Source organism: Podarcis tiliguerta (assembly GCF_965153285.1).
Source record: "Podarcis tiliguerta genome assembly, chromosome: 5".
In the NCBI taxonomy this organism is placed as follows: Eukaryota; Metazoa; Chordata; class Lepidosauria; order Squamata; family Lacertidae; genus Podarcis; species Podarcis tiliguerta.
In genome coordinates, this window is record NC_139538.1 from 74,750,429 (window position 1) to 74,763,646 (window position 13,218).

At 44.0% G+C, this 13,218-nt stretch overlaps 1 protein-coding gene across 4 annotated transcripts in view; it reads right to left on the bottom strand.

The window, feature by feature from the left end:
• The window catches only part of WAPL (WAPL cohesin release factor), a 56,094-nt gene that overhangs the window by 27,643 nt on the left and 15,233 nt on the right, over positions 1–13,218 (bottom strand). The window contains exons 1-2 of one of the 4 annotated variants that reach the window (XM_083439907.1): positions 12,406–12,806; positions 7,356–7,876 (exon numbers count right to left, since the gene is read on the bottom strand). In XM_083439907.1, coding sequence (XP_083296033.1) covers positions 7,356–7,854 — 499 coding nt within the window. In that variant the 5' untranslated portion in view covers positions 7,855–7,876; positions 12,406–12,806. Of the gene's footprint in view, positions 1–7,355; positions 7,877–12,327; positions 12,807–13,218 lie in introns of those variants that run through there. The other 3 variants (XM_083439905.1, XM_083439908.1, XM_083439906.1) reach the window with 3 other exon arrangements.

Here is a 13,218-nt window from a genome sequence, read left to right on the forward strand (position 1 = left end):
TCTGTTTTTTAGTGACCCGAGACAATAATCAGGCCTGGGTACAGAGCATATCTCCACCCAGGTGCAGGAAAGAGTTGCTCCATAGCTGCAGCTTTTCTTCTGCAGCAAAACCAAACCAGCATTCACATAACATGCCTGGAGTTTGCTGACTAAAGCTGCCACTCCACCCACTTTCATTACACTCCACCCAGGTTACCCAGTACAGTACCATGCCTCAATGTAAACTCAAGACAGGATTGCTATGGACCAGCCTCAGCCACATTCACAACTCTAATTGAATTCAAGTTACAGATCCTTTGACCAAGCCATGTTAACACTGTTTGGGATAGTACTAAACATAGACCAAAACCTATAAAGAGCAATGTTGGAATGGCAGGTCAGATCATGTTACTACATTTAGTCAGAAGGTCGCAAAATAAATTATAAAGTGATGTACAAACAGTTTAACATTTCATTAGCTGCGTACTAGAAATTTCTGTATTCAATCTTCCAATATTAAGCGCAGCTTATCCACTAAATACACTAGAAGCTTTCTTGTTCCTGTAAACCAATTAAAATTTGCATAAAAGGAAGTAACTGCAGTTACTGTCATAAAATTATAGATTGGAATGGACTCCCAAAGGTGTTCTATTCCAACCCCCTGCAATGCTGGAATATGGAGGTGGCCCTATGGGAACTGAACCCATGTCCTTGGCATTGGTTCACTACGTCAGGTACTGCATTGAAATCTTTAAATGCCTAGGTTCAAATCTCTGCTCAGCCATGATGCATTGTAGATGTGATTCCAACAGGTCACTTTCTACTCACTCAACCTCACTTAACATTTTTAACAATGTTTGCAGGAACAATGGCCTGCTTCACAGGACTGTTGTGAAGGCTATTAAGTTAATAAGCATTAAATCAATGTATTAGCAGTGCTTTAACTACACCTAATGAGCCCATTATATGTGGCCTTCTGACTTCTTTCCTAGCCACTGTAAACTAAGGTATTTGCAACACTCATCAAGTTTATTCCTGCAGAAAATCCACACAATGAAGCCAACTAGATATAATAGGATAGTAGAAACAGTTTGATAAAGATAAGCAGTTATTCTCCTACCCCCACAAGACCTAAAAGACTGCTGACAGTTTTATCTATTCTCTCCAGTTTCGCTTTTGTTACATTTCTCATAAACCATCAGTCCCTTTTTTTGCCTATGGCTCTGACCCACGAAAACAACTAGAAATATAAGTGGGTTTTTCCTGCTTTACTCCTCTCTTCTGCTAAATGCCCCATATGCTGTGAAAAGTCACTTCTAAAGATGACATGGGTAGGCTGGACACCACCACCCCACCCCATGACCAGAAATATCTTCTATTTATATTTTCACATAACTGAATTCAAGTCTGCATCTGTCAGTTGAAATGGTCAGAGAAATCAGCAAAATCATAGACCATTCATGTTCAATTTACACTGTTCTCTTTTGTGAAGGTAGAGAAGTGAAGGGAAAAGTCATAGAATCATAGAGTTGGAAGAGACCACAAGGGCCATCGAGTCCAACCCCCTGCCAAGCAGGAAACGCCATCAGAGCACTCCTGACATATGGTTGTCAAGCCTCTGCTTAAAGACCTCCAAAGAAGGAGACTCCACCACACTCCCTGGCAGCAAATTCCACTGTCAAAAGCTCTTACTGTCAGGAAGTTCTTCCTAATGTTTAGGTGGAATCTTCTTTCTTGTAATTTGGATCCATTGCTCCGTGTCCGCTTCTCTGGAGCAGCAGAAAGCAGTTCTCAAATAAAACCTAGGTTGTGGAATTTCCTTCTGAAAGAAGTTTGCCTTGTTGAATTTTAAGTATCAGGTCACACACTTTGCTTTTTTTAGAGGCTTTAAGGTTGCAAACAAAGTTTCGTTCCCTATTGTTTTATTCTTTATTCTTATTTTTAGACTTGCTTTTTAACTACTCACCTAGTCACCACTGGTGACAAAAAAATTCATCCAGGCAAATGAGCAGACTGCCAAAGGACGAATGGAGTACTGCCCTGACAGCCTGCCATGTTTCTCTGCCATATAATCTTAAAATATGTGCCAAGCTCATCTCATTAAAACTTGCAGCTGAATTACACATTACCATCTTTATGATGGAACTTGCAGAGCCAAGCCTGCCATTACCTACACTTGAGTCCAGGGAAAGAACTTTCTGCTGGTGGGCAATACAAGGTCGGCTGCCTCCATCAGCCATGCTCCTCTACTAAAGGGAGACAAAAATGTCCTGAAAAATCTCGAAGCAGTCCTGCTATTGGCTATGCTCCTTGCCCATGCTGGTAGCAGGCGGCTCTCCAGAAGAAACCTACCTCTGCCAGGGATGAAGCCATTGGGGAAGGAATACTGCCCACTTACACGTAATAGGGAGCTTCTGCTGCTGCTAGAGTGAACAGGCATGGTGGGGAGGGATGGTGTGAGGTGGCACAACCACTGGGGACTAGCCCAGCCCATTGTGCTGAAGACTAGCATCAGTCACCAGATGTTGCCTGTATTACGTGCCTACTCTCCTTCTCTAATACAGATCCTCATGAATAACAAAGCATGAGGTGAGAGAATTGTATGTGCACTACTTAAAAGACTGGATTCTGCCTTTTCAAAAGGCCTGCTTCTGCAATGTGTATGGTAACCATGCTTTGTGTCTATTCCTTATGTTGTAATTAGCATACTGTTTTACTGTCTTTGGCAATCTTTATTTGATTCTTTATTTGTACCAATTCAAATAACACTTCTTCAAACTGATGAATGGTCACTCGCCTCTATTAAACAACTACATGTTTTGCAAGTTTTGAGCTGAATTCAAAGTGCTCATGTTGTCCTGAATAGCCAGGGACCTTAGAGAATGCCTTTCCCAAACCAACCTGTCCTGGTTTAAAATCAGCTAAAGAGGCTTTCGTGGTGATTCCTACAAGTGATGAGGTCAGAAGTACAAGGGTCTATATCAGAGCTTTTTCAGTGTCAGTTCCAAAACTTTCAAATGATCTCCCCAATGAAGTGCATCGTACTTTTGGAGACGAGGAAGTCTAATTTGTTGAAATCAGTTTGTACAGTACCATATTGGTCTGAATATAAGCTGCACCCGAATATAAGCCGCACCTTTAAAATTAAAGGGGGGGAAAGACAATACCCGAGGAGAAGTGGGGGCCAAGGGGACAACGCTTTCACTCCGTCGCCGGCAGCAGTGCTTCCAGAGGGTCAGCACCACCATAGCCCCTGACGGGATGGGCAGAGAGAGGTGGAGGCTGGTGGGACTCACACGCCCCTCAGCGGGCTGAAGCCAGGCAGCACCTCGGGCTAGTGCCAGTCCCAGCACACCGGCTATATCTCCTGTTCCTCCTCTTAGCAGACCCCGTTCGCTGTCTTGTCTGTGCTCCTTCCTTCCTTCCTTCTCCTCCTCGCTGCCTTCTGGCTCCCTCTCAGGGACCCCCTTGCTGCGCCGCCATCTTGGGAGCCAGCCCAGCCAAAACCGGACAACATCCGGGGACAAGCCTGCTCCAAGCCAATTTTTGTTTGTGAATATAAGCTGCAGATAACCCTACTTTCCTCACAAATCTCCAACTATTCCACCCTCACTTCATCACATATAGGCTTCAAAACATTCCAAGTCAACAAGTGTAGTATGAAGCTTTCAGAACATACTTACTGATAAATTATTTTAGCCAAGTGTCTAAAATATTTCAAGATCACAAACAGTTAAACTGAAGCTTCACTGCAACTTCTACCAACAGTGGTAATCAAACAAAACTCTCCGCACCGCTTGTGCTCTAAAGCAGAAATGCAATGTCAATTCTCATGAATTCAACAGTAGAGCTCTTTAAGGATGAATGCTGTTGACAACAGAATTTAGCTTGCTACTTCTGCTTTGTCCTTTGACTATTTCCTACCACGTTTACCAAAATTGCTTCTTTGCTGGGTGAGCTGTTGCTCTAATCTTTATGTAACCTTTCCACAGCCTTCTTATCTAGAATCCTTCCAACAGATGTTCCCTTTAACCACATCCTTACCAGGACAAGCTTGTGTTTTATACAGATAATAAATGATATTTAATAGGAAAGGGAGGCTTCAAGGAATATCATGATTTTATAGGACTATAAATTAGAATCATAAAATGAATTAGGGAAAACTGGCACCACTATGCATGTATCTGCTGTATTACTAATTGTAAAGGGCAGAAAAGATAATATAACCATCCTTTAAGCAAACTCCCAACTGTATCATCAAGATAAGTTTTCCAAAGTGACCAAACAGAACCATTACAGGGTTTTTGAGGAATTCAAGTCAAAAAGGAACAGAGTTAGAACATGTGCCCGTAAAGAGTTGTCTCAGACTACATTTGTAAAGTTCTGGGTAAAACAGGCACTAACTACCAAAGAACATGCACTACTCATGAAAGAATAGTTTATACTCAAAAAAGGGATGTGACACTTAGTACCTGACAGTCAAAGTCTGCAGCTACAGAAGGGGGGAAAGGATAGCCCTACACAGATTGTCCTTCATCCCTCTTAATTTGGCATGGCACCTACATACTTTCATTTCACCTGCATAAGGAAAGCAAACTCCTTCAATCAGCTGCTGTTCATAAACTCATCCAGCTCTGGAGAGAGGAAAAGCATGGAAGATCATGTGTAATAGTACAAAAGCTTTCCATTAGTATGGCATTTCATTAGCAGAGCTCAAGCTTCTATCAGGAGGCAAACATTAGGAACCTCCTCCCAACTACTACTCATGATTGCACACACCAGAGCGTTATCAAGAAAGCCAGAAGGCAAGATCAAACCCTCTTCACTATGCCCATAAAAATCATCCTAGCACTTCTGAACACAAGATCTCTCTGAAATATAAAGAGGTTCTGCTGGTTCTATAGATCAGAGATAGCTAAGCTGTGCCTCTCCAGGTGTTTATGGACAACTCTCATCATCTCTGGCCAATGGCCATGGCGTATGGGGCTAATCAAAAGCTAGGCAACATGTTCTAGATTTTGTGTTTTTGGCTTTCTAGCTGCAAGAGCTATTAGCTTGTACTATCAATTGGAGGAGGCAACATTTACAAAAGTTACACAAATCATTATGATTACTATGCATCTCAGCGTCACATTGATTACAACATCTCTATTCATAACTCACATTCCTATTAAAAAAACCTGTATACATAGCGGCTGCATTTCTGCATCATGCTAAACCAAAGCTCAGTGCAATGTGAATTAGAAGAAACAAGCAGCAACAAACTGCAAGCTTATTTACTTCCCTCTCTTTTCCTCCCATGTGTCTGGACTCTGGAAGGAGTTCAGAAGTGTTGGTTTCAAGCTTTGATTAACCAGAGCTTGCCATGCCATCTGGATCCAGAACTGTCATCAATCTTAACTATGTTTAGTAGAAACAAACCTGCTTCAATAACTGTTTGAAGGTGACTTGTTTGAAACTAATCATAGCTAAGCAGGTTTGTTGGTCCAGAGTCCTGACAATTGAACATGTTAAGTGGAATCTTCTGTATTTCTCCTCTAGGCTGGACAAGAGTATGGTGGGGGGAAGCAAGCTCATTGTGATTTGTTTCTACTAAATTATGGTTTAGGATGACATGCAAACAATGCCAAATTGACAGTCAAGCAAGTGGCCCGCTTTTAAAAATGAATTAGAATCTTCAGTCTTGGGCATAAGAGCACAGTAGAGCCCTACTAACTTAAAACATTCCATAACTCTCTGTCTGAAATTTAAGCTGCTGAGGGGGCGACATTTTGTGAGATGCCAGACTTCGAGTGCCCAACTATGCATTTAGGAAAGTAACAATGTAGTAATTTCCTGGATCACAGCTTATGTGATCAGATCATATACTATAATCATATAATATATGTGTATATTACCTTAATTTGATTATCTATGCAGGCACATGCTTAGTGAATAAACACTTGTTGTTTTATCAAGTATTTCAGGAATCCAGATGAGTATTACTCTGTGGGATTTAATTTGAGCACACCAGAGATTTCTGGTAAACATGATCTGTTTTTCTTCAATTCTTGAGCAGGTGGATTTTGCTAATGAGTATTATTGCTCTATGATTTTCAAATGAACCTCATCTCCTATTATACCTTTGGTCTTTTATCCAACTTTTACAGGTAATTACACCACAAGCCTCCCCTTACAGCTATGTATAAAATGCAAAAGCAGTTGCATATTATGCCAAGTGAGCAAAACAGAAGCACAAGCAAGTCAGTTTTGTGCATTCCTTGCTTCTGCAGTAACATACAAAGTGCAGACCCCCTGATCTCATAAGAAGTGATTTACATGTTCTATTTTGTAGGGAGGATACTTAAGTCCCTACTCTGCATGTTACCAAAAAGACAGCAAAAACAGTAACATTCTACCTCTAATACTTCCCTCTAATTTTGCAAATCTGTTTTTTCCTCACAACAGCAGGACGGGGCTTGTCACCTGACAGGGCAAAATAAGTTCATTAAAATGTTTATGGGAGTTATGGGGGGCTGGTCATTGGTTTGCCACTTAATGCAACATTAAGTGGCATTCAAGTGCTGTTCTTTTTAAGCTATTTTTAAGCCTTGCACTACTCTCCAGGATCTCTGCAGCCTCACCCGTACGCTAGATATTGGAGAGTCCTGGGGGTATGTGCCAAGCAAAAAGCCAAACTTCTGCAACTGCAACTGCCCCCTCCCAGGACATTTCTTCTGCTCCACTCCAATTTTAGATTTTTCACTTCATCCACAAATGGCTAAAAAATATCAGCTCTAGTTTCAATCATATTTCTGTTTTTCTTACTTCTCTAATATACAAAGTAGATATTTTGACATTTCTGCAGAGATCTTGACATTTCTACATCACTATAGAGGTGCCTTAAAAATAATAAAGGAAAGAACAAAAGCAACCATACTGCACTTGTCATAAAAGTTATTTTAATCTTAAAAGCTAACACACTACTTAATCATACATAAGTTGGCAGAGCCATTGGAAAGGGAGGAATCCATCATTGTTTGGGCAACCTCCACTCATGGTGCAGATTCACCTTTCCCTCCTCCCCACTGTACACCTCCAAAATGTGCTCCAGGTGATCCCTCAACCAATTACTTGCTTCCCTGACTTTCAACTTGCAGCTAAAGTGAGCACAAATTTATTAAAGGTTCCAACTTGCAGATATGTGAAGTTTATGAAACCTCATCTCTCACAACCAGAAATCCCTACGCATAAGCCCATGCCATGGAACACTTAAAGTAGAGGATCTGATAAGCATCTGAATCTGAAAGAAAACATTATTTAGTCAAAAGAGTGGCCAACTTGCATGGCTGACTTTAGTTGTTAACTCTGAAATTAACTGTATTATCCAAGCTTACCTGCTATTACAGTGTTAACACTGCTGCTTTTGAGGTCACCATCCTCCATATTTCTGTTTGAGTTCTTCTCTTTTAATCCATGAACAGCATTCTCAAAAGAGACACATTTGCTGGACAAAATATCTTCACTGATTGACTGAGTAATTTTGCTATTAGATTCAAGTACAGAAGAGAAGTCGCCAGACTGAGATGGTTCAACTGACTCCAACTGAGAAGAACCTTTAGCTTGTGACACGTTCTTTGAAGATACTGGCAGGGATTCTTCATCACTGTCAAATCCAAATGGGTCTTCTATTGCTTCCTCTTCTATTTTGGGTTTCTTAGGAATTTCAGAAATGTCTGGCTTTATGTTGGGCCTCTTCTGTCCTAGCTTGGCCATAAAGGTAGTTTCTCCCCATTTTGTACTAAGAGTAGTCCGTTTGTTGGAAAAAACTTCATCAAATTTTGAACTGCCATTGCCTCCTTTCCTGCTATACGTCTTCCCAAATCTGGATGTCATTTTGACAACTGTTTCATATTCTCTGTAGAAATAAAAAAATGAGTATCTTTTAGAATACAATTTTTACTACATTTTATTACATTAAGAGTTACACACAGAAGCATCTTTCAAATAAACAATAATTACAAGAATCAATACTCATGGCACTTTTACAGAATATCAGCTAAAGCAGGGCTGTCTAACGTGTGACCCTTCAGACATTACTGAACTATAACTTCCATCAGACCCATCAGGAATGATGGGAAATGTAATTCAGAACCTCTGGCGGGCCACTGGTTTAGCTGCCGCCAACCTAAAATAACACAAGTTATGGATAAAAAATTAAGTTTGTCATCTTAAAATATTTTTCACACTACATTCACAGACTGCACCTGACATTAGGGTTTTTTTGGGGGGGGGCATAGTTAAGATCCCTTTCAATTATTTACATGTTCTTGTTTGTTTTTATATTACTGATGACATGCCATTCATATTAGAAAGTATTCACATCAAGCCTTAAAGGCAAATTTTCTACCCAAGGTAGACTGCAGCTGAGGCAGAAGGGAAGCAGGACCACTCCACTAGCTCTGCAGATGTTTTAGGTTTCTTCTCTCACTGAACTGTTGCCATCTAAGCTGGTTGTTATAAGAACCCAACAACATCAAGAAGCGGTTCTTGTGCTTGCTAGTTTCCATCTTTCCTCCTCAACACTTTTGCCTTGTGTGTCATGAGGTCAGAGACTACTTTTTTTAAAAGATTATCTACAAGCTGTCCTGGGAGGCTTTTTGGTTGATGAACAGGGCAAGAATGCTTTAAATTTATGAAGTTAAACCACAGGAGTGGGGGGAAGGGGGCATAGCTCATAGGTTATGGGTACAGGCTTCTGCCTCTGACCACAACACTTTGGGGGGGGCTGCTGCTTCTAAAATGATTAACACCAGTGGCTCACTCCATGACTCTGATGCTACAACCATAAACAGCTTTAATCATCAATGACAGCACAGCCTGTTCTCCTTGTGGTTTAAACCACAGCCATAATATTAGCTCTCCTCTTAGCAGTAAATGGCCCATGCTTCAACCATGATATGGAATCAAAACACTATTTGGGGCTCTTATCTTAACAGTGAGTCTCTTTGTAGTTTTCCTAAGAACTTGGGACACCAGCTATATTGTTTTAATAAACATTTCTGAACCTCCTAACAGATGATAAAACTACTTCTGTGACCACAGTGCATCCTACTGAAATTTCAAAAACAAAACATCCGAAAACTCAATATTTTGAGTGGGGGAAAGAGTTTCTTATCAGCATAGAAGACAAACATTCTGCTAAAGAGAAAAAAGCTGATGTTTCAATATACCAAGTATTTCAACACACAAAATTCAAGACACAAAGCTTGTACAAGACAAAACGGCAAAAAAATCTATTAACTGTTAACCCCATTTTACATACATACATATTAAGTAGATTAATGTTATTTTCAATATTTCATTTTATTTCTGCCTATAAAGTAGCAACTGTGGCAACCTTTCTTTTGGTTTATGTCCCATTCATAGGTGTGGCCAGGATTTTTGTTAGGGAGGGTCAGAACCTCAGTTAAGTATTTTTATTGATTTTTGTTGATGGGGGAGCAGCTGTGTCTCCCCCCCCCCAATTACACCCATGGTCCCATCTCAATCAAAGCACATTATTCCCTACAGACCCACACACAACTAAGTCAGTGTTTGCAAAAACAGCCACAGCTTAAAATTGTCTAGAACAGCTCTGTAGAATGTAATACAGTAGACAAAAGTAAGTATAATGTATTGATTGATTTGTTATCAAGCCAGGAAAAGCATCCCTAACAACTAAAATCCTGATATTCCATGTATCGTACGTACATTGTTCAGGAATATCCTTAAGGCTGTGGATCTCATCCTATCAAACATGGGCATCCTTACGCCCACAAGACTAGAAGATTGTTATATAAACACCGTTGCCCTTATCACAAGATTCTGGAGCTAACAAAATTTAAAATTATTTGTTTCTTTTTAAAACCCTATTGCCATTTTAATTCTTCAAGCTTTTTAAAGTTGCTATTTGAAATATGTGGAATATTTTATTAAACCAGGATAGATTTATTACTAGACCATCAAATGATATATGAATACATACTGTACTAGAAAATGCTGGTGAAATTCAAATATGACCTGTACTGGTCTCACCCAGCATCAATATTGATACACTGGTGCAACTTGTCAACTTATGCTATAGGGGTGGTTTACAATAATAATAATAAAATTAATAATAATAATAATTTATTTATTTATACCCTGCCCATCTGGCTGGATTTCCCCAGCCACTCTGGGTGGCTCCCAACAAAATTAATGATGATGGTGATAATCATAATAATAAAGTGATAAAACATCAGACATAAAAAACTTCCCTAAACAAGGCTGTCTTCTAAATGTCAGGTAGTTGTTTATTTCCTTGACATCTGATGGGTGTTCCACAGGGTGGGTGCCACTACCAAGAAGGCCCTCTGCCTGATTCCCCGTAACCTCACTTCTCGCAGTGAGGGAACCACCAGAAGGCCCTCAGACCTGGACCTCAGTGAACGATGGGGGTGGAGACGCTCCTTCAGGTATACTGGGCCAAAGCCGTTTAAGGCTTTAAAGGTCAGCACCAACACTCTGAATTGTGCTCAGTAACAGTATTACTTGCTGTAGGGCAAATTACATTCAGCCACACACACCATCTTGCATCTTGCATAAACTGCCTGGTAAATAACTTGTTGTTTTACTTTACTGTGGAGATGGGAAAACCTGCAGCCCTCCAGGTGGACTCCAACTCCCATGAGTCCAAGTCAGCAAAGACCCATAGTGAATGATGGTGAGAGCTGTACCTCAGCAAGGTTTGGAGGGCCACAGGTTTTCTATCCCCACCCTACAATTTCATTTGATTAGACTAGGAATTATTTAAGTTCAAAACACCAAAGTTGATCTAAAGTTCTGAATCAGATCAAACACACTATGAAAAAAAACTAGCCATGAAATGTTTACAGTTGAAGCACCTTCTCCTTTCTGCCTTCTACTCTTCCATAAGTGCTTCAGTTTTACTTTGCAGTTCACAACCTAGCCCTTTCATATTCTTTGCTGACCACTAATATATTAGTTAAGGCTGGGACAGTGAAAAAGATGATCACAGAATATAAATGTGCAAAGTTTACTACATCATTAAGTATTAATGCTACGCTCATATGGTTGTTCAAAAAGTTATATCGAAAGCCACCTGGTCAATCCTTTTAAAGATAGCCTGCCTCAAGGGGCTTAATGTATTTTCCTGCACTGCTTCTCAGATCATGAAAGGCGGCCTTCCCCCCTCCCCCCTTTTAACTTAAGGTACCGGCGATGGTGCTTTATGACGACAATGGAGGGGCGGGAGGATGAGGATACCGTGTCATCCCAAACGAAAACACCAAGTTAATGGGAAGATGTCGTCATTTCCCTTCCGGTTTTCTCATGGCTGTTACCGTCCTCCCGCCTCGCTCCCCACCCACCCATGTAACTTGCAAGAGAGCAGACAGCGCCAGCGCGACCATAGGGGAAAGCGGGTAAACAGAGAACCACTGCGGCCACTGTTTCGGGACAGGGGCCCCTACGAATAATAACGGGTGGGTGGGAAGGGGGGGGAGGCTCTGAACCCGAGGCGGCGTCCAAGCCACACCCTAGTCCGAGCTGGGGGATACAGGACCGCACGAGATAGCTTGGCAGGAGTTCGTACTTTGGGCAACAGCCCCCCCCCCCCCAAGATCGGGAGCATCCCGAGCCGAAGCGGGCCGTTCCAGGATGAGGCCAAAGTCGCCTCCTCAGCACTTACCCCGGAAGAGGCCTCGGCGCTGGGAGTCGACGCCTCTCTCTCGGATTCCGACCCACCTGATCGCCCCAAGGCCCCCCTCGCTCGCAACCGCCCCGGCTCTCGATTGGGGGCGACGGGAAGGGGGGAGGAGGAGAAATGCAGGGCAGCGGGTTAGGACCCTCGAAATAAGAAGGGCGCAGGAACCGATTCGCCGCGCACGTCTCCTCGGGAGTCACCTGCGCAGCGATCCGCTAGGAACCGAGTCCTCCTGCCCGGGATTGCAGCCCCCGATCCCGGATGCGTCCCAAGGGGGGCAACCGGGGAGGAGTATTTTTTAAGCTTTTTTTTTGGGGGGGGTAGGGAGAGAAGATCCCTTTCTTGGTGTTTCTAGTCACAGAAACGCAGGCCATTCAGGCTTCGGGGTTAACGCCTCCACCCTCCCCCTCTCCTTATGTACACACGCATATTTATATACGGATTCCCTCCCGGCTTCATCCTCGGGGCCGCCTCGCCTTCTGCGGCCTTGCGAGGCTTCCCGTCGTGTCGGAAAGCGAGGAAGAGAAAGCAGGCCGCCGCCGCCGCCTCCTCACCCAGCGCCGGAGAGCCCGGCATAGGCCTCCGGGAGTTCGCTCGGCCTCTCTCTAATTCTCCACACTTACCACTGCGAGGCCGAGGAAGCGAGCACACAAACGCACAACCACAACCGAGAAACGGAAGGGGAGGGGGGGAAACGAAACCTGCCGGGGTAGGTGGAGAGGGACGGGGGTGGCGGGGCCTCCGCCGGCTTCGCTCCCAACGGCCGGGCTCCCGGGCTCTCTCCTTCCTGCCCTCGCTCGGTGCCTTCGGGCGACGCCCCCGGGGCCTCGGGCTCCTCCGGCCGCCTCTCCTCACAGGCCGCCCGGGCTAGAGCGCCGGCCTCGCGTCCTCGCAGGAGCCGCCGAGCCGCCGCCACCACCGCCGCCGCCTCCTCCTCCGGCTGCTGCTGCTGCGCCGCCGCTTCCTCCGCGCCGGGATTCTCGCCGCCGCCGCCGCTGCTGCTGCTACTACTAGTGCGGCTGCTCTTTGAACAGGGCCCTGGACCATCTCTCCGCCATTTGCCCCCCGCTCCTTCCGTCACTGCGCTCACACACTCGGCCTCCCTCCGTCGCCGCCGCCGCCGCGGCCAATCACGGCCCGCGTTGCTCAACCGACGAGCCGGGCGACGTCGCGCATGCGCCGCCGCCGCCGCCGGCCGTGTTCGGGCGCCCCCGCGAGTGCGCGCGCGCGCCAGCCAGCCGAAGGGCTGATAGGATTTGTAGTTGGTGTTCCGTCTGGCTGGTTGCAGCTCCTTTCCTCGCCCCCTGCTCCTCCTCGCACGCGCACAGTCGTGGTGACTTCCCTTTTTGGGGACGCGTTTTGGAGCCTCTGGAGAGTTCTGCAAACCGCAGCAGTGCTGACTCAGTGGCCCAAGGGCTCCCTTGACAGCTTACCTACTTAATATCCCCTGTTTTTTGTGGTCTGGCTGTTGGATGCGTCGCTTTTTATTGAGTTTGAAATGGGTTGTTGCTCTG